This window comes from Scomber japonicus, chromosome 19, assembly GCF_027409825.1.
Source record: "Scomber japonicus isolate fScoJap1 chromosome 19, fScoJap1.pri, whole genome shotgun sequence".
In the NCBI taxonomy this organism is placed as follows: domain Eukaryota; kingdom Metazoa; phylum Chordata; class Actinopteri; order Scombriformes; family Scombridae; genus Scomber; species Scomber japonicus.
Window position 1 is genome coordinate 25,628,435 of NC_070596.1, and position 21,895 is coordinate 25,650,329.

The window sequence follows — 21,895 nt, forward strand, 5'->3', positions numbered from 1 at the left end:
GTATTAATTAATGATTTACTGACCATTAATAAAGCCATTAATTGCAATATATAAACCCTTTATAAAGAAAGTGGTACTGATATGTTTTATTAATAACATCCTGACACTTATCCTACAGTTAATGAGTAATTATATTATATGATATGATATACAGTATCATGCTACAGTGACTTTGTAAATACACAACCGGTATAATAAAAACATCAGAAATACTACTTTACAGCTGTTGACATGCAGTGAGTTGTTATAACTATATAGTGGCAATAATTCATATATATTTTGGATATATGCAGTGTTTTAAATTAGATTCAAGTTTCACACATTCAAATTTAAAACTATTTCAGTGTCAGTTTATTTTAAACCCCCTTATATATAGCATTTATAGACATTATATAAACATTTGGTTTATAATAACATATTAAAACACATTATAATGGAGTTGTAAGCAGTTATAAAGATACTTAAAATTTGTATTTTATATTTATTTGCAACTTTAACTCCTATTGCAGTTTTAAGTATCCATATAATTGTTAATAAATATTTAATAATATGTCTTAATGAGTTTTTAAACATATTTATAAACAGTATTAAATCTCCCTGTGAATGATTTGTACATATTTAATACATTAATTTACTGTTTTTACACCATAAAATGGGTTATAATAAAATCTTGTTATAACTGATTACAACTACAGTATATTATAATGTGTTTTAAACTATTTATTAAGTGTTTATATTCTGCTTATAAATGCTAAAACAAAGAGGGGTTTATAATCAAAGTGTTAACCAGTATTTCTCTGTATTAGTGTTATATCTTTTTATCCATGACATTGACAGCTGCTGATAAAAAAAGCACTGTGTGTACTTAATTAATTACTTAATTAATTAATGAACAACGCCGGTATCTGAATGACTTCTCCCAGAGGTTTTGGGCATACAGTTGTTGTTTCCAGACACAGGAAACAGGAAGTACTGATGTCTGTTAGTTCATATTTGTTCAGGCGGGCGTCTGATCTGCGCCCGACTCCAGCTCGCTCTACATTTGTCTGTACTGTGGAATAAATACAATTGGACAGTTATTCAACGTGTGTGTGTGTGTGTGTTTTTATAACTTATTTTACTCCCTTTATTTATCATTTATAGGATTTTACCAGTGATGAAAAAGCATGTTTATTTCCTTATTGGTTTGGAAATAAAGGGTCAGGATTATTCAGTTGGCTGCACTCTGCAACCTCACCACTAGATGGCACCTTTAAAAAGCAGCAACACACCCATTTATGTTGATTTTCCTCTTATACATACATGTAATTTATATATTTTTTTTAATCTAGGCAGCGCCATCTTGAAAATTTCAGGTGCATGCTGGGAAAAATAAAAACATGGATTCTACTCATATGGGCATGAGGCGGGGCCATGTGCAGAGCAGGGAGGTTGCTATGGTTGCGAGGGCTCGATCTCGAGGACATTGGTCAATCAACCTGTCAATCAGGACGTAGCCAAGCCCTAATGCATACCCTGCTTTATCGTCAAATATAAAATCAGGGAGGCCAAAATGTCACAAATGAACATCATACTGCATTGAAGAAGGCTTTAAACTAGCGATTGAGACCATAAACACATTTTGAAAACGTTTACTGAGGTTAGAAATCAAGTGAGAAGTTGGTGAATTCTCCATTGACTTGTATTGAGACAGTCGCCCCCTGGTGGCCTTTTCATAGAATGCAGTTCTAAGTTATTTCCACGTTGGCCTCATTTCAGAGGACCAGAACTCCCCGCCTGGTTTCTACCAGTGATGAAAAAGCATGTTTACTTTATTACTATACTTATTGATCTGGAAATAGAGGGTCGGATTTATTCAGTTGGCTGCAATCTGTAACCTCACCACTAGATGGCAGTAAATCCTACATATTGCACCTTTAAAGAGCAGCACCACACCCATTTATGTTGATTTTTCCTCTTAAATATATGTGTTGCATATCTTTTTTCTTTAAAAATTATAATTGCAGCCACCATAAATTATTCTACAGGTTTGGAAATGGAGAGTCGGGATTATTCAGTTGACTGCAATCTGCATTCTCACCACTAGATGGCAGTAAATCTAACACATTGCACCTTTAAAGAGCACCACCACACCCATTTATGTTGATTTTCCTCATAAACATACACGTGTATATATGTGTTGCATGTCTTTTTGCTTTAAAAATTATAATTTATATATATATTTTTTTACTTTTCAGGATAATCTTCATAGGCAGCCCACAGTAACTGGCAGAATATTGAAAATGATCCTTAACAAATGCACCATTTATTCTATTGCATTATACTATTTGAATAACCTTTACTTTAAAAAATGCTTTACACAGTTTTAACCTTTGTGTTGTCCTCCCGGGTCAATTTGAACCCGTCTGTTTTGACTGTTCCTTCTTTCTTTCCATCTGTCCTTTCATATTCCTCCTTTCCTTCTGTCCTTCCTTCCTTTCCACCCTTCCTCCTTTCCACCCTTCCTCCCTCCCTTCCTTCCTCCTCCCTTGACTCGAGGACAACAGGAGGGTTAACAATGAAGTCAAAACAGAGTAAGCAAGATTCACAAAGATTCATTTCAGACTGGTCTCTCACTAATTGAAAGGTCACCAGAATAAAAGACCGGCTTGTTTTAAACCTTCACACGTTAGCTCAGCACTAAGAGCTGTTTCCACTTCCTGTTCTGCATACTGACATTTTTAAAGTTTAGTTAAAGTTTTGTCTGAATTTTCTCAGTAAAATATCCTTGAAACTGTAATTTAGACATTTTATTATGAAGGGTAATTATTAGTTAGATGTCAGGCAGAGTCAAGAGTCTGTCTGTGTGAAACCAGCACAAGGTTTTAAATATTATATCTCTTTAGCAGGAAGTAGAAGAAACGTATTGAGACAGGCGAACACATTGTTGGTTTGGTCATTTCATATAAATTATCACTATGGTTACCCTTTAACCTTCATGTCGTCCTCCCGGGTCAAATTGACCCCGTCTGTTCCTCCCTTCTTCCACCCCCCTTTCTTCCTTCCTTCTGTCCTACCTTCCTTTCTTTCCTTCCTTCTTCCAATCCCCTTTCTCCCTCCCTCCTTTCCTTCCTCCCTCCATCCTTCTCTTTACTTTCCTCCCTCCCTCCTTCCTCCCTCCATCCTTCTCTTTCCTTTCCTCCCTTCCTTCCTTGACTCGAGGACAACAAATCATACATAATCAGCCCATTAAGGAGCCTTAAGTCCCCACAAATGCCTAAAGCTAATTAGATTAATTACCTTATAAACATTTAGTGTCTGTAATACGTCAAGAATAAATAAAGTTTTTCTGTAGTAACAAAAAGGAAACATCTATATAATATTAACATTTTTATCTTTCCTTCCTCTTTTCCTTTCTCCCTCCTTATTTCCTTTCCTTCCTCTTTTCCTTTCTCCCTCCCTCCATCCTCCTTTCCTTCCTTTTTTTACGTAGTAACAAAAAGGAACCATCATCTATATAATGTTAACATTTTTACAGAAAGAAAGAAACGAGTCCAGCAAGAAGAAGAAGTAGCCTGTCTTTATTTATGGCAAATGAAAATCAGTTTTTTTTTCTCTGTAGATGTTTTTTATGGATCTCTGACATGAAAGTTTTGCGTCTCAGTTTCTTTGATTATAGCGCCCCCGTTAGGCCGATAAATGTAATGTAACGGTTAGTTTTGTGTTTTTAGGCTTTCTCTCAATCAATCATATATTACATACAGTATCAACACAAACACACATTTGGCTCATTTTCTTTTTTTCTTTTTTCTTCTTTACACATGATCTTGATATAAGCCCTGTTTCACCCCTGAGCTGAAATAAAGGGGGAAGAACAGGAAGTAAATCCTCCAAACGAGGCGCGATATTGCACAAAATGGCAACAGCTGTTTATAAAATTGGCCAAAATGAGGATATCCTATGATTGACCCTATAAAAATGTATTTAAAACAAATAATTTATCTTTTTTTTTTTCTTTGTTTATAATGAAGCACTTGTGACTTTATCACACATACAGAAACCTTTTTTTTTTTTTAAATACACTTCACAGGAGGAATGGAAGAGCAAACACTGTCCTGCTCGTTGGTTTCACAGCTGGACGGATAAACGGACGGATGAGAGGAAGCGATGGCAGCCTGTACAGCAAAAGGTTTTTTTTTGGGAGAGGGGGGAGAGATCATACACACTCACACACACTCACACACACACACATATAGACGTTAAGTCATAAAATCACAGCTGAGCTAAATCAGCTCTTTCATCAACAGTGAAATATCTTCTTTTCTTTCTTTCTTTTTTTTTTGATGTGTCTATAGTGCACGAGGCCTCTTGGGAGTTATTTGTTGGCTAGCTTGCTCCTCTTCTTGCAGTGCAGAGCGGAAAGACTTGACTTTATCTGAAAGAAAGAAAGAATAAAACAGAACTCACAATATGATAATATAATCAAGTTTAACACAGATACTAGGGATCCAGATTTTCCCCAAAATCCTGGAAAAAGAAGCACATTTTTACCAGGAATAAACTGGGAAATAAACGTTTTTTAAAAGGCTTATATCATTAATAGAGGTGGGAATCATAAGATAAGATAGATGAGATATTCCTTTATTAGTCCCACAATGGGGTAATTTACAGTAATAAATGGAGGACCATTAATAAGAAAAAATAAAGAACAATAAATAAGTATGAAAAACAATAATAATAGTAGAAATATATATAAAGGAAGAAGGAAGGAAGGAAAGGAGGGAGGAAGGAAAGAAGGAAGGGAGGACGGAGGAAGAAGGACGAAAGGAAGGGAGCGAGGAAGGAAGGCAGGAAGGAAGGAAAGGAGGGAGGGAGGAAGGAAAGGCGGGAGGAAGGAAGACAGGAAAGCAGGAAGGAAGGAAGGAAGGAAAGCTGGGGTGAAGGAAAGGAAGGAAGGAAGGAAGGGAGGAAAGAAGGAACAGTCAAAACAGACGGGTCAATTTGACCCGGGAGGACGACAGGAAGGTTAAAGTTATATATATATATATGGAGGCTCCATGATACGATATTATCACAATACTTGCGTCACGATACGATATTATCACGCTACGCTGCGATATATTGCAATTTATTTCCTTTCTTCACCTGCAAATTCTACTAACCCCAAAGGAAAACTTCCTCCTGCACTCTGACTCTAACCTCTGCTGACCTCACCAGAAAACAAACTTACATTTTCATTTGCAATTTATATAATAAAAGACTGATACTTGGTGTCCGTGTATCGATACAATATCGCAATACTATGCTGTATCGATAAACATTAGCTAAACCCTGGTCATTTCAATAAACACTAAATGCAAGAAGGAGACATTATGCTTATTTTATGCTTATATGGGTTCCTGATCTGAACTTTTTTATGCACTAATTTGATCATTTTTATGTTTTAAGAAAGCAAACTGTCTGCCTATGTTCTCCTGAATTTTTATTTTTAAATAATAATATTTTTTCCCGTTTCCCGTCATTAAATTTCCTGGGAACTGGTTTTGATTGGTCCTGTTTCCCAGGATTAAACCCTACATACCAACACTACAAAGCTTTTGACTTTTACCTCTCAGCTCGGTCAGGATGTCGATCTTCTGATCCAGGATTTGTTCAAGTTGAGTTGCATAAGACTCGACGTCGTAGTCCACTTCCTCCGTCATCTCCAGGAGCACTTTCTCCTCTTCCAGACAGCGGATCGACTCCTACAAGGACAAAGAGATGAACTTTAACTCACTTATCTGTTGTTTAAACTTTATACACTTCTAATTAACATGATGGGAATAAATGTGAGCAATGACTTCACGTAATTATAACATGTTAAAAAAAAGACACTTGAAGGACTTTCTCTGGTATTTTAGAGGAAGTTTAGCTCTTTACTACAACAAACATGTATTCCAGTGATACTTTAGGTGGAATATAAAGAGTATAAAAGCAAATGTATTTACAAAGAAAGCAGAAGCACTTGAGAAAGACGCGCCTGCAACAGAGATTAAAAGGAAAAGTGACGATGAAGATGACATAACATTAAAAAAAAAGAAAGGAAGGAAGGAAGAAAGAAATGAAGGACGGACAGAAGGATAGTCAGAAGGAAGGAAGGAAGGAAGGAAGAAAGAAATGAAGGCCGGATGGAAGGATAGTCAGAAGGAAGGAAGGAAGGAAGGAAGAAACTCAGCGGAAATGTCACAATATCAGCTTTGAACGTTTTTACACTGAATAGTTTGAGTGCAGCTCACCTCACCAGCAGATTTAAGCAGTTAAGTTACAACACTGACATTACAGTAAAAGCTCCTGGCTCTGTGAAGCTCTGTGAGGCTCTGTGAGGCTCTGTGAAGCTATGTGAGGCTCTGTGAGGCTCTGTGATGCTCTGTGAAGCTCTGTGAGGCTCTGTGAAGCTCTGTGAAGCTCTGTGAGGCTCTGTGAAGCTCTGTGAAGCTCTGTGAAGCTCTGTGATGCTGTGTGAGGCTCTGTGAAGCTATGTGAGGCTCTGTGATGCTCTGTGAAGCTCTGTGAGGCTCTGTGATGCTCTTTGAAGCTCTGTGATGCTCTGTGAAGCTCTGTGAAGCTCTGTGAAGTTCTATGAAACTCTGTGAGGCTCTGTGAAGCTCTGTGATGCTCTGTGAAGCTCTGTGAAGCTCTATGAAGCTCTATGAAACTCTGTGAGGCTCTGTGAAGCTCTGTGAGGCTCTGTGAAGCTCTATGAAGCTCTATGAAACTCTGTGAGGCTCTGCTGTACCTGAAACACGGCTCTGTGATCCTCCAGAACCTGCTCCTCCATCTCCACCAGCTGAGACACGGCCTCGTGGAAGGTGAAGAGCTGCGGGGAAACCTCTTCCTCCTACAGAAAGAACCATTGAGTCAAGTTTAACATCAGTGCAGTAAAGTCTAACCCTCCTGTTGTCCTCGAGTCAAGGGAGGAAGGGAGGAAGGAAACAAAGGAAGGAAGGGAGGAAGGAAGGGGGAGGAAGTGAAGGAAGGAAGGAAGGAAGGAAGGAAGGAAGGGAGGAAGGAAGGGAGAAAGAAGGAAGGCAGGGAGGAGGGAGGGAGGAAAGACAAGGAAGGAAAGAAGGACAGAGGAAAGAAGGAAGTGAGGAAGGAAGGTTGGAGGGAGGAAGGAAAGAAGAACAGAGGAAAGAAGGAAGTGAGGAAGGAAGGTAGGAGGGAGGGAGGAAAGAAGGAAGGGAGGACAGAAGGAAGAAATGAAAGAGAGAAGGAAGGAAGGAAGGAAGGTACGAAAGAAGGAAGGAAGGAAGGAAGGAAGGAAGGAAGGAAGGAAGGAAGGAAGGAAGGAAAGAAGGAACAGTCAAAACAGACGGGGTCAATTTGACCCAGGAGGACAACAGGAAGTTTAAGGTTCTATGATTAAATCATTGATAACAGAAATAGAAACATATGTAAAATAAATCACCTATAGAAGAAGAAGAAGAAGAATAGTCTTTATTGTCATTGTACATGCACAACGAAACTGAAATCATAAGTAAAAAAACTGAAAGAAAGAAAGAAGATGTTTGTAAAATAATAAACTAAATGAGTAATTAGTACTAAACTAACTAAAACACATAATGGACATCCCACTTGCTGCTATCAGTATTGCGCAATTCCCCTAAATATTATAGTTAAACTTTCTTGGATGACGGATAGTTCTTTTTAAATGTTGGTATAGCCGATGATGATGATGATGATGATGATGATGATGATGATGATGATAATGCACAGCTGTTGTCATTATCCTAAATTTATGATGATTTTGATGGATGATGTTGTGCCATAAAATAGTGACTCTTTTCTCCTCTAGCAGATGTTGACTGTGATGCTTCGTTCGTCCAGGCGTTTGACTAAAAGACAGAAATCTCTCTTAACCTGGAAATGCTTGCGTGTGTTTAAAAGTTAGGCAGTGTAGTCTAAGGATATGTCGTCTATGTTAGGCTGATTAAATTCCAAAACTCTGCTTTCGTGCATGAAAAACATGAATCCACTGCGTGACTCTGACCTCTGTTCATATTAAAAACAACAAATTGGGTCATTATCCTGCTACAGGGCACGCAGGAGGACAGATGAGTAACTCAGCTACAGAAAACCAGAGAAGAGAAAAAGGTAAAGTATTTCTGTTTCTGCTGCAGCTTCCTGATGTTTAGTTTATTGTGAACAGATTATAACAGTTTTATTAAGATAAATGTAGAAGATAGCAGCGATTCACTCTAAACAAGATGTTGAAGTAGACGATTCTAGCATGAAGCTGTCCACCATTGTTATTATTCTTGTGTTTCTTCTTCTTCTTCTTCTAGGGTTACGTAAAGAAGTTAAGCTGGCAACTTCAAAATGATAAAGTCTGGAGGCTGTTTTGCAGATTCTTCTTCTTCTTCTTCTTCTTCCTCCATCTTCCTCTTCTTCTTCCTCCATCTCCATCTTCCTCTTCTTCCTCCATCTTCCTCTTCTTCTTCCTCCATCTCCATCTTCCTCTTCTTCTTCTCTTCTTCTTCCTCCATCTCCATCTTCCTCTTCTTCCTCCATCTTCCTCTTCTTCTTCCTCCATCTCCTTCTTCTTCTTCTCCTTCTTCTTCCTCCATCTCATCTTCCTCTTCTTCTTCTTCCTCCATCTCCATCATCTTCTTCTCCTTCTTCTTCCTCCATCTCATCTTCCTCTTCTTCTTCTTCCTCCATCTCCTTCTTCTTCCTCCATCTCCATCATCTTCCATCTTCCTCCTCTTCTTTTTCCTCCATCTTCCTCTTCTTCTTCCTCCATCTCCACCTTCCTCTTCTTTTTCCTCCATCTCCTTCTTCTCCTTCTTCTTCCTCCATCTCATCTTCCTCTTCTTCTTCTTCCTCCATCTCCTTCTTCTCCTTCTTCTTCCTCCATCTCCATCATCTTCTTCTTCTTCCATCTTCCTCCTCTTCTTTTTCCTCCATCTTCCTCTTCTTCTTCCTCCATCTCCACCTTCCTCTTCTTCTTCTTCCATCTTCCAAATTACAAAATCTGGAGGCTGTTTTTTCAAAAGCTCAATTTTCAGGAGAGAAATATTCTGTTTTAGTCTGAACGGAGGGCCAGAAGAAGAGATGAGCCGAATCTTAAGTGTGGACATGCTGTAAATGAAGCCAGCAGACACCTGAGTGAACAGATGAGAGTGTGTGTGTGTGTGTGTGTGTGTGTGTGTGTGTGTGTGTGTGTGTGTGTGTGTGTCTGTCTCTCTCTGTCTTACGTTCTGTTCACAGAGCAGCTTCAGGTCGTCTCTCTGCGGGGAGCTGCCGACTCCCCACTGAGCCTCCAGCACCTCCAGCTGGTTGACGTGTCCTCCCTGACGGTTCTCCAGGGCCACGGCGGGATCCACGGCGAGCTCCTTCACCCTGACAACACATGGGTAAATGTAACAGCGCTAACAGGCTAACTGTAACTACTGCTGGGAAGAAGAATCTCATGAGAAACAACATGCGATGGACAGAGATGCTGCAGGTGGAAACACTCGTAAACAATGTGGAGTCCATGCAGTCTGAAAATTAAATAAATATATAAATAAACGAATGAATAAATAATGTCACAATAATGTCGACTTACAAAGACTTGAAACTTGCTTGAGATAAATGATCCTTCAAAGTGAACATTGTGTGATTTTCTCTAAGTACAAGTTGTTTCATTGTTGTGTAATAATGCAGCTGAAAGAACGAGACTGCTTCAAACTGCAGTAATGATGCATTCAAGTGCTCATGTGCATTTTAGATATATGGTCTCTTTTCCAGATTCATTGATTTGTTTGGTGTGAAAAATGTCCATCACAAGTTCCCAGGAGCCATGATTACTTTAAAAAAGGTCTTGTTTCTAACCCCCCCCATAAAAATCTATTTATTGTCATAGAGGAGTGTATAACCAGAACGTACTCTCATTTGGAAAGCTACACCCAGCTAAATTCTTGCTTTAAAAATGAATCAAATCAAATTATTTTATGCTGATCGATTAGCACAAAAATATATAATCAATTCCACAAAATAAATAAAACCCCAATATAATCAATTTATTATCAGAGGAGAATGAAAAACTAAAAATACTCCCATTTGGAAAGCTGGAATCACAAAAATACAACTAAAATGATTTTTCAACTAAATAAAAATAGTTGATTTATTTTCTGTTGTCGGTCATCTAATCAAGTAGCACAGAAGAAAATCTCTCGATGGCACAATTTATATTTTAAAAACAGATAATTCTGCTAGGTTTTCTTCTAACTCCTACCAGTTAATATTATATAGTATCAGCTCAACTATGATTCAAATCTATCACATACAAATTTATTTATATTCATCATAATTAAAAAGTTCCAAAAATATTCACCCAGCCAAATCGTCTCCTTGCCTTTTCTATTCCAGTCGAGCCTCAGAATATAAAAATAGTTCCTCCTCTTTTATAAATGTAAAACAGCTGGACTCTGTAGTTTCTAGCAGACGTCACACAGAGCCAAATCATTTGTTCATGACTATTTTCAGAGGAGGATGAATCCAGATTTGGTGCAATGGGGGGTATTTTTAACAGCAGGATGGTGTGTGTGTGTGTGTGTGTGTGTGTGTGTGTGTGTGTGTGTGTGTGTGTGTGTGTGACCGAGATTGAGTGTGTGTTCAAGGTGAATAAATAGAACAAAAATAGAAGATCTCAAATAAATGTTTTTCTTAAATTTTTCCTTTGTTCTTCCCCTCCTTCCATACTTCTTTCCTCACTTCCTTCCATCCTTCCTTCCTTACTCCTTTCCTTCCTTCCTCCCCCCTTTCCTTCCTCCCTCCCTCCTTTCCTTCCTTCCTTAGTCCTTTCCTTCCTCCGAGTGTGTGTGTGTGAGTGTCTCTGTGTGTGAGTGTGAGTGTGTGGGTGTGAGTGTCTCTGTGTGTGTGTGTGTGTGTGTGTGTGTGTGTGTGTGTGTGTGTGTGTGTGTGTGTGTGTGTGTGTGTGTGTGTGTGTGTGTGTGTGTGTGTGTGTGTCTCTGTGTGTGTGTGTGTGTGTGTGTGTGTGTGTGTGAGTGTCTCTGTGTGTGTGTGTGTGTGTGTGTGTGTGACTGAGATTGAGTGTGTGTTCAAGGTGATGAAAGAAAAAGTCACCAAGTGCAGGAAAGTGTCTCGTTGACACTTTGATGTTTTAAATATATTTTTAAATTTAGTTTTAGGACAATAACGTGGACCAGACTTTAGAATCTGTGTTTTTAGATCAAATCTTTGTTGGATTTGGTCTTTTTATGCTTTTTATATTTATTTAGTGGCAATAAATAAAAAAATAGAAGATCTTAAATATATGTTTTATGGCTTTTATGATTTCTGACAAGACGCAAGGAAGCAATGAAAAGTGTAATTTGCCTTTTTGGAGAAGTGATGGAGAGATGTAATAAAAAAGTGATCATACTCGTAAGTAGGAGAGAGTTCGGATCGACCGCCTCCGCCTCCGCTCTGGGTGAAGGGAATATCTGAAGGACTGATCCCAAACTCCTTCACTCTGAAACACGACAGAGGAGAGACACACAATAAAGAAGAAGAAGAAGAAGAAGAAGAAGAAGAAGAAGAAGAAGAAGAAGAAGAAGAAGAAGAAGAAGAAGAAGAAGAAGAAGAAGAAGAAGAAGAAGAAGAAGAAGAAGAAGAAGAAGAAGAAGAAGAAGAAGAAGAAGAAGAAGAAGAAGAAGAAGAAGAAGAAGAAGAGACAGGAGACGGGCATGTTAGATGGTTAAAACATAAATGAATTCAGTTTAACCCTCCTGTCATCCTCCCGGGTCAAATTGACCCTATCTCTCTTTTAACTGTTCCTTCTTTTCTTCCTTCCTTCCTCCTTCTTTCTTTAATTATTCCTTTGTTCTTCCCCTCCTTCCATACTTCTTTCCTCACTTCCTTCCATCCTTCCTCCCTCCCTCCGTACTGCTTTCCTTCCTTCCTTCCTTCCTCCCTCCTTCCTTCCTTCTTTCCTCCCTCCGTCCCTGTTTTCTCCTTTCCTTCCTTCCTTCCTCCCTCTGTCCCTGTTTTCTCCTTTCCTCCCTCCTTTCCTTTCTTCCTTACTCGTTTCCTTCCTTCATACCTACCTTCCTTCCTTCTTTCCTACCTCCGTCCCTGCTTTCTCCTGTCCTTCCTTCCTTCCTTCCTTCCTTCCTCCGTACCTTCCTTCCTCCCTCCTTACTCCTTTCCTTCCTCCCTCCCTCTTTACTCCTTTCCTTCCTTCCTTCTTTTTCCTTCCTTCTTTTCTCCCTCCTTCCCCGTTTTCTCCTTTCCTTCCTTCCATCCTTCCTCTCTCCCTTCCTTCCTTCCTTACTCCTTTCCTTCCTTTGTACCTACCTTCCTTCCTTCTTTCCTCCCACCGTCCCTGCTTTCTCCTTTCCTTCCTTCCTTCCTTCCTTCCTTCCTTCCTTCCTTCCTTCCTTCCTTCCTTCCTGCCTAAACATTAATTTTCTTTGAGTTGAGAAGGATCTGTGTTACCTGTTGGCGTATCTCAGCGTGTTCAAGGTGTTTTCACAGGACGCCATCCCAGGAGAGATGGTGGCAATCTGCAGAGGGTTAGATCAGATTATGACATCATCCAACTGGTGTTAAACATGATCAATAATATGATCGATAACGTGATCGGTAACGTGATCGGTAAGACGAACCATGCATGTTCTGGAGTTCTCTCCGATGAACGAGTCTCTCAGCACTTGGGTTAACTTGCTGGCTCTGAACGGAGTGTGAGGTTTGTTTCGGCCCAGAGCTCGAATGCACTCCTGCAGAGAGAGACGAGACCATCATCATCATCATCATCATTACCTTCATCATCATCACCATCACCATCATCATCATCATCATCATCAGGAAATAAAAAGAAGATATTATCTTGTTTAAAACTCTTCAAATGGTTTTATCACATAAGGAAACAATTATTTAACCCTCCTATTGTCCTCAAGTCAAGGAAGGAAGGGAGGAAGAAGGAAGGAAAGGAAGGAAGGGAGGAAAGGAAAGGAAAGAAGGAAGGATGGCAGGGAGGAAGAAGGATGAAGGGAGGAAGAAGGAAGGAAGAAGGATGAAGGGAGGAAGAAGGAAGGAAAGGAGGGAGGAAAGGAAAGAAGGAAGGAAAGGAGGGAGGGAAGAAGGAAGAAAGGGAGGAAGGATAGGAGGGAGGAAGGAAGGAGGGAGGGAGGAAGGACGGGAGGAAGGACGGGAGGAAGAAGGAAGGAAAGGAGGGAGGAAAGGAAATAAGGAAGGAAAGGAGGGAGGAAAGGAAATAAGGAAGGAAAGGAGGGAGGGAGGAAGGAAGAAAGGGAGAAAGGAAGAAGGAAAGAAAGGAGGGAGGAAGGAAGAAAGGGAGAACGGAAGAAGGAAGGATAGGAGGGAGGAAGGAAGGAAGAAGGAAGCAAGAAAGGAAAGGAAAGTAGGAAGGAAGGAAGGTAGGGAGGAAAGAAGGATGGAAGGGAGGGAGAGAGAGAGAGAAAGGAAAAGAGGAAGGGAGGAAAGAAGGACAGAGGAAAGAAGGAAAGAAGGAAGGTAGGGACGAAGGAAGGAAGGAAGGAGGGAAGGAAAGAATGAAGGAAGAAAGGTGGATATAAAAACATAAAAAAACTATGAAAATGTCCCATAGCTGAAGGTGAAGTTATAACATTTATAACGTATTTTGTCCAATCATCAGTTGAAAAGCAGAAAAATATTCAGTTTAAAGGTGTTAAGAAAAAGAAAATTGGCCTAAAATGATGATTTGACTTTCAAAATAAAAGCCTATTAATTTTCTGTGTAACAACAAGTTGATTATTTAACTATAAATGGAGCCTTGCTGAAGTCAGATTATAGTCACATGTTCTGTAATGCTTATAATTAAGAGCGAATCTCTACGACCTACTTCTCTCAAAGGAGCGTCTATAGAAACATTTAAAGCTCAAACTGCCTCAACAATGTTTCCTCTCAATGTTTTAATGTTTATAAGATGAGAGTCTGAGTCTCTGAGTCTCTGCTGGAGGGTTTATGAGCTCAGTGGATCACATGAGAAGAGAAACGCCATCCAGTTAAATGGTAAATGGACTGCATTCATATACACACACACACACACACTCACACACAGACACACACACACACACACACACAGACACAGACACACTCACTCACACACAGACACACACACACTCACACACACACACAGACACACACTCACACTCACACACACACAGATACACTCACACACAGACACAGACACTGACACACACTCACACACACACACACACACACACACACACACACACACACACACACACACACACACACACACACACACACACACACACAGACACAGACACACTCACTCACTCACACACAGACACACACACAGAGACACACACACACACACACACACATATACATACACACACTTGGACATGCAGACAAGAGGAGCCGGAGATCGAACCGCAGATCTTCTGATTAGTGGACGAGCCGCTCTTCCTCCCGAGGAGCTTTCAGTCCTCATCACACTCATCACTTTAAAATGTATCATGTGACAGTTTGAAGGCCTCACTGTCACATCGTTGAGTTTTAGACTGTTGGTTGAACACATCAGAGTAAATGAAGTTGTGTGAAGGATATCTATATGTTAATTAATTGTTTTAATTGTTTCATGTGTTAATTGTTTATTTGCTTCATCTATTTCTGCTCTCCATATTTAATATTTGTTCTCTACGAATCAATCAAACCTAAACTGACATAAATATTATCTCCAGTCAGAGTTTGGACGGATATCACTGATAGATTTTATATTTTAGGCCACAGAAGAGGAGAAACCTTGAGCGCCAGCAGGCTTTTGTTGATCTCGGCTCCTTCGAGGCGAGTCTGCCGGTCGGCGCTGGAGGTGTCGGCTCCTCTCTCGTTTCCCGCCAAATCGATGAGGGAAAACTTCCCGTGCATCTTTCCCCTCCGACGCAGAATGATCTGGAACACGGCGTGGCTTCGAGAGGAGTGTGCGTTCGCCGAGGTCTGACCAGAAGTCCTGAAGGAGAGACAAGAAAACTTTTTATTATATGTTTTTACTGATGGTGTAAATTACAAGTTTCTTTATGATATGATATTATATCAATTTAATGGACGATGATTCGATGTTTGCTGATATCACAAAGTCTGACACGATACGATCAGGAAGCAGCGATCGATATGAGACGATATCACATTCATATTGATATCAAATCACAAAAAGCTACTAAAATATCATTTGACTTAATGAATAATAATTATTATAAACTATATGAATGAAATTTGATTTATGGTGTGACAACATCTATGGAAGCTAACATGCCTCATATGACCATCTCTGTCCGTTGCCATGGCACCGCTGGCACTTTGTTTAGAGGTGTGCATGCTCAGGCAGAGACAGGGGAATTTCAAAATAAAAGCGCGTCTTATATGATCCATGTCTGATCGATGCTTTCCTTTTGCATCGATGCTATTGGCTCGTTGCTCATTAGTCTTTTTATATGTTAAACTGTATTTTGCTGTTTTACCTGCAGCTGTTTCCCATTTCGATGAGTTTGAGGACGTCCTCTGTGCATTTGACATCCCTCTCCTGCAGCCCCACCACCTGCACCTGCTGCTTCCCGTCCTCCAGCACGCGTAACTTGGCCTTACGGTTTAGCAGGTCGAAAACCTTCAATGCAAAAAAAACATAAAAAACACACACAATCAGTTTCAGTGTTTCATTTTAAATCTCTGCAGCTTTACTGACTCACCTAATGGTTCTCTTAACAAACACCGGTGCACAAATACAGCAGACTCTGTATTTATCAGATATCTCAGAGTCACATTAAAAGATAAGGTAGGAGCTAAAAATAGCTAGTCTGAGTTATTTATAAAACCTCAGACACTGACTTTCAGCTGAGAGAAGGACGTCGGCTCATAAAAAGTTTAATGTTGACACTAAAATAGAAATTAACCTTTGTGTCGTCCTCCCGGGTCAAATTGACCCAGTCTGTTGTAACTGTTCCTTCCTTCCTTCCTTCCTTCCTTCCTTTCCTCCCCCTACCTTCCTCCCTTCCTTCTTTCCTCTGTCCCTCTTTCTTTCCTTCCTCCCTCCCTCTTTGTTACCTTCCCTCCTTCTCTCTTTCTTTCCTCCCCCTACCTTCCTCCCTTCCTTCTTTCCTCTGTCCCTCTTTCTTTCCTTCCTCCCTCCCTCTTTGTTACCTTCCCTCTTTCTTTCCTCCCTCCCTCCTTCTCTCTTTCTTTCCTCCCCCTACCTTCCTCCCTTCCTTCTTTCCTCTGTCCTTCTTTCCTTCCTTCCTCTTTTCCTTTCTCCCTCCTTCCTTCCTTCCTTCTTTCCTCCCTCCCTCCTTCCTTCCTCGAGGACAACAGGAGGGTTAATAACAATAACAATATATATATATATATATATATATATATATATATATATATATATATATATATATATATATATATATATATATATATATATATATATATATATATATATATATATATATACACACATATATATATACACACACATATATATATATATATATGCTCAACAACACTGTGATTTTCATTTTTCGTAATTTTCTGATGTCTTATAGACTAAAAAATGAAGTGAGAAAATAACTGGCAGATTAATTGATAATAAAAATGCAACCTGACTAACATTTTTCTAATTAGCACTAAACACAAAGGGGTTGATGATGGGAATGTTTTTGGTCATAAAGTTTAAATCTGTTTAATATGTTTTCATGTTAAAAAGAAACTCGCCTTCCCGCTGTAAATCTCAAAAAATGTTGCAAACACTTGGAGATCCAGCTTCTTGTAGTTTGGCTTCTTTAACATGAGAAAGACGTCTCGGGCTGCACGGTGAAAGAAAGAAAGAAAAAAAAAAGAAGAAGAGAGATGTGAATAAAATAAAGATAAGCACATTAAACCATCAGAGCAGTGAGTGATGAAAGGAGAAACTAACCCGACAGTGCATAGATCCCTTTAGAGCAGTCCTGGTTCTTCCCTGAGAAGTCTCCTCCCATCGTCTAATGAAAAAAAAGGAGACACGAGTTAAAACAAATAAGAAGAACTGAGAAGTTTAATTTCTACCAGGTCAAAATAAAACCACTCACATGTGTTTTTCCACTTCCTGTCTGTCCGTACGCAAAGCAAGTCGCCATTCCTCTTTCAAAGATTGTCTCCACGAGCGGCTGAGCGGTGAACCTGAGAGAGGAAGAGCTTCAGTTACCTGTAGGCCTGTCATGATAACATTAGAAATAATAATGATAAATGATTATTGTCATTTTAAAGATCATTTCATGCCACATTGCAGTTACAGGGTTTCTGCAGGTTTGAACCAGGCGGGGACTTCCTGTCCTCTGAAATGAGTCCAACGCGGAAGTAATTTAGAACTGCATTCTATCAAAAGGCCACCAGGGGGCGACCGTCTCTATACAAGTCAATGGAGAATTCACCAACTTCTCACTTGATTTCTAACCTCAGTAAACGTTTTCAAAATGTGTTTATGGTCTCAATCGCTAGTTTAAAGCCTTCTTCAATGCAGTATGATGTTCATTTGGGACATTTTGGCCTCCCTGATTTTATATTTGACGATAAAGCAGGGTATGCATTAGGGCGTGGCTACGTCCTGATTGACAGGATGATTGACCAATGTCCTCAAGATCCAGCCCTCGCAACCATAGCAACCTCCCCGCTCCGCCCATGGCTCCGCCTCATGCCCATATAAGTAGAATCCGTGTTTTTATTTTTCCCAGCATGCACCTGATATTTTCAAGATGGCGCTGCCTAGATTCGAAACTATTGGCTTCCAAGCAGCAGTCCACAAACCAATGGGTGACGTCACGGATGTTACGTCCATTTCTTTTATACAGTCTGTGGTTTGAACAAATTAAATTTACAGCTACACAAAGTATGAAAAAGTAAGGAAAATCACAATGCCAGAATTACAAAGTACAGAGCAACTCGTGAAAGATTAAGAACAAATCTAGTATATTAAAAAGGAGCGAGTGTGTCTAAGTATCTAAGCTCGTCTCCTCTATGATCTTAAGTTCTGCTAGTTTCTCTTTGCAAGCTTAGAGCTCCTCAGCAGGTCTTAGTTGTACAGTAGTTTTAATTCAACGTACTAAAACCAGGATCCTTCAGAAAGAACTAAAACTAAAACTAACTAAAACTAGAAAGGCGACGAAGGAAGCGGCAAATAAACGTACATATTTAAGACCTAACTAAACTGTACTTATATAGCGCCTTTCTAGTCTTTGCGACCACTCAAAGCGCTTTACATTACATCTCATTCACCCATTCACACACATTCATACACTGAAGGCAGGAGCTACCACGCAGGGTGCCAACCTGCTCATCAGGGGGAATTTAACCATTCATTCTCATTCATACACTGTTGGCATAGGTTATTATAGTTTTGACATTTTCTTTAGTTTTTATTTTTCTTTAGTTTTTCAGTTTGCTTTTTTTTCAGTTTAGTTTTAGTGAGTTTAACAAGTGATTGACTAGTTTTAGTTTAGTTTTTATTTAGTTTTAGTTTTTCAGGTATGAAGAGAAAGCCTTGACTTGTAGAAGCTGAAAAGGATGAAAGAATGTGTGACACTAAATATGGTTTATCATCAAGTCCTTTTTAATTTCATTTTTATTTAGTTTTCTTTTTTTTTTTTAAATTGTAGTTTTTATTTTAATTTCAGTTAACAAATTTTTTTTTCATCGCTAGTTTTAGTTTTAGTCTTAGTTTTCGTTAACTATAATAACCCTGCTAACTTCACCAGAAAACAAAGTAGAGCCCTCTTGTGGACTGAAGAAGTAATTGATTTTATTATTCTAGTACCAAAAACCTACATTTTCATTTGCAATTTATATAATACTTGGCGTCTGTGTATCGATACAATATTGCCACGCAAAATATCACAATACTATGCTGTATCGATCTTTCACTAAATAACATACTAACTTATTTGAGAGGTGCTAGCATCACCTTTAGTTTCACCTTAATCTTTTTTTTTTTTTGTGATCAAATTTTTATTTTCATTTCCATTAAATCCAACAGAAATATTTCAGGGGGTACAATATGTTTCACCGTAATCATTTACATCATACCTGCAGCTTAAATACACACTACCAGTATAAATTTAATGGTGGGAGTGAAGAGTTTTAGGAGAATTGTTTTTTTTTTTTTTTTAAATGTCAGGAGCCATTTTTTTTTTTTTTTTTTTTTTAAGTATATATTTTTTTCGTTTATTTTTTTGCCTTTAATGTACAGGACAGTGGAGATGGACAGGAAACAGGAGGCAGAGAGAGGGGGAATGACACGCAGGATAAGACCACTCGGCTCGGGATTCGAACCACGGTCATCTGCAACGAGGGCTATAGCCTCAACACATGGGGCGGGTGCTCTACCCGCTGAGCTATGCTCAACCCCGTCAGGAGCCATTTTTTTTTTTTTTTTTTTTTAAGTATATTTTTTGGGCTTTTTTGCCTTTAATGTTCAGGACAGTGGAGAGAGACAGGAAACAGGAGGCAGAGAGAGGGGGAATGACACGCAGGATAAGACCGCTCGGCTCGGGATTCGAACCGGGGTCGCCTGCAACGAGGACTGTAGCCTCAACGCATGGGGCGGGTGCACTACCCGCTGAGCTATGCTCAACCCCAGGAGCCATTTTTATATGTTGGAGAGTGTGATGCTCACAAAAAAGGGATTTAATAAGTTAAATAATTGATATACACATCAGTCCTTTTCTGTTTGTCTTATTATTCACCTTTATTTTACCTCCAAAGATCACTGAGGAGGAATCAATGGTGTCGAGAAACATTTACAGCAACACAACAAAACACAAAACAATATGGAGGTACAAGAAAAGAAAAGAAAAGAAAAGAAATAAAATAATATAAAATATGAGGAAAAAATAAAACAAATAAATAAAGTTAAACAGTTACAAGATACGATGAGTTAAAAACATTTACAATCAAATTAATTCATCTTAAAAAAATAAAATCACAACCACGACAGCAGCAAAACTCCACGTCATTGTATGATAGGTCGCTAGCTAACGTGATTATCGTGACAGTCGTACGTACCTGTAAACCATTTCATTGGTGGAGTTCTCGTCGAAGGCGTAGTCAAATCGGAAAGTTTGGTTCTCCAAGTAGCGGGTCAGGTCGACTTTCTGCTTCGGCTCGTGGACCATTACTACGTCTTTACTGGGGATGGTGATCACATCCAAATCCTTCACTGACAGCTCTGGAGGAAAATAAATAAATAAATGAATAATAATGACCGATAATGTAATGTAACAGAGAGAGAGACCGCATTGTCACAGTTATATCCAATAAATGAAACTTAAAGTCCGTGTAAAGTAAGAATAAATATGTGTTCTGAGTTTGACATACCACAGAAAAGTGTGTTGTTAACCACCCTGCCAAATTTGAATGATTAAAAAAAAACCCACCAAATATATGAAATTAGGCTTCAAAGTTGCAGAGCCTTTTTCTCTGCTACCAAATGCTGAAGCCCCGCCCCCTACCAAGTGTCACCTGTCAATCAAAGTCACCACCTCTACCAGAAACATGGACGCTACGTCTGAGAGCTTTCTGCTGCTAACTCAGCGGCTAACTCAGCTAACTATAGACTGTAGTAGTAGTAGTACTAGATGTAGTAACAATAACTGGCCACTAGGCAGATTAACCACTGAGGTGAGCAGCCTCTCCGTCTTCTATAGTAGGGGAGGGACCAAGGGTACATGCTCAGAAAATCAGGAAAAATGAGCGAGTGAGAAACAGTTTAAGGCTCTATCTCCACAACTCAGTACTGTGTGTGTAACTTGTTTAGAAGTAAATCAAGTCAAAATTAATTGACTTGCAGACTTTAAATAAAGTGATGTTAGTATATTATTACATTATCGGCTCTAGTTATTACATTTGCGAAAGCGTAATAACTTATTACGTTATCGGCTTCTACATGGTGGACAAATACACATTTTTCCCAAAATGTTCCCAGGATTTAATTTCCTTCACAGTCTCCTTTCTCCATCCAGACCTCAGGAAAAGTTAATTTTCCTACTCTGCCTCCTCGAGCTGGAACTGGCTGCAGCTGAGTCCAGAGCTGATCCCCTTTTAGAGATTTTAAACTTCTTTTAGAGACATTAGAGAGAACGTCTTTGGTTGTTCTTAGTATTTGAATCTGTTTATTGCATATTCACTAACGTTTTATGTCCTGTACTGATCAACTCTGTAGTAAAGATTCATTTCCTCTTATTTATTCAACTTCCTTTTCCTTTACTTCACTTCCTGTTTTCTCCTTTCCTTCTCACTGATTGGTTGGTTGGTTCATTCCTGATTATTTTTGATTGAATTCACCTGTACACTCAAGCCTCATTTAGTGTGTTTGTGCCATAATAATGTGTATGAGTTGGTGCACATAGAGGCAGAGAAGATAGTAAATGATCAACCTGACATGCTCCAATCTGAATTATGGACGATTCTGCATCAATTTACAAAAGTCAAACATCGATTGCAGAAGTTGTGAGCATGTTTTGATTTACCAAATGAATATAATCATGAAGAATATTGTGGACTTTCTCCTCCGTCACTCAGAGACTCTAACGTTAGCGGAGAGAAAAGCATCAAACAGCAGCAACAACGAGACCGACTGACCGACACAGACTGCAGCTTTTAAAACAAGGTGACGATAATAACTCTGAGCTCCGTCTGTTTCACCTCGACGACCCTGCAGCCACTCAGCGTTTTGGACAACGGTGACTTTCCCCGAAGCTAACGGTGCAGCAGAGAGGCGGCTCAACACAGCTGGAGACGTGACTTTAATACCAACACAGCGGAGCGGAGCCTTCGTCCTCCTCCTCCTCCTCCTCCTCCATCAGACTGTTACTCTCAGTTATTCTCATAAAGGCAAACACTGTAAGATGCTTTTAAATTAATTACTTCATTCCTT

General features: G+C 39.3%; 1 protein-coding gene across 1 annotated transcript in view; it reads right to left on the reverse strand.

The window, feature by feature from the left end:
- Positions 1-4,328: 4,328 nt before the first annotated feature.
- LOC128379871 (kinesin-like protein KIF2A) overlaps positions 4,329-21,895 on the reverse strand; it is a 30,530-nt gene continuing 12,963 nt past the window's right edge. Inside the window, exons 9-21 of the mRNA XM_053339511.1 lie at positions 20,026-20,188; positions 17,058-17,148; positions 16,907-16,970; positions 16,705-16,796; positions 15,471-15,613; positions 14,758-14,962; positions 12,612-12,722; positions 12,442-12,509; positions 11,371-11,476; positions 9,216-9,374; positions 6,755-6,856; positions 5,588-5,723; positions 4,329-4,414 (exon numbers count right to left, since the gene is read on the reverse strand). Coding sequence (XP_053195486.1) covers positions 4,329-4,414; positions 5,588-5,723; positions 6,755-6,856; positions 9,216-9,374; positions 11,371-11,476; positions 12,442-12,509; positions 12,612-12,722; positions 14,758-14,962; positions 15,471-15,613; positions 16,705-16,796; positions 16,907-16,970; positions 17,058-17,148; positions 20,026-20,188 — 1,526 coding nt within the window. The remainder of the gene's footprint in view (positions 4,415-5,587; positions 5,724-6,754; positions 6,857-9,215; positions 9,375-11,370; positions 11,477-12,441; positions 12,510-12,611; positions 12,723-14,757; positions 14,963-15,470; positions 15,614-16,704; positions 16,797-16,906; positions 16,971-17,057; positions 17,149-20,025; positions 20,189-21,895) is intronic.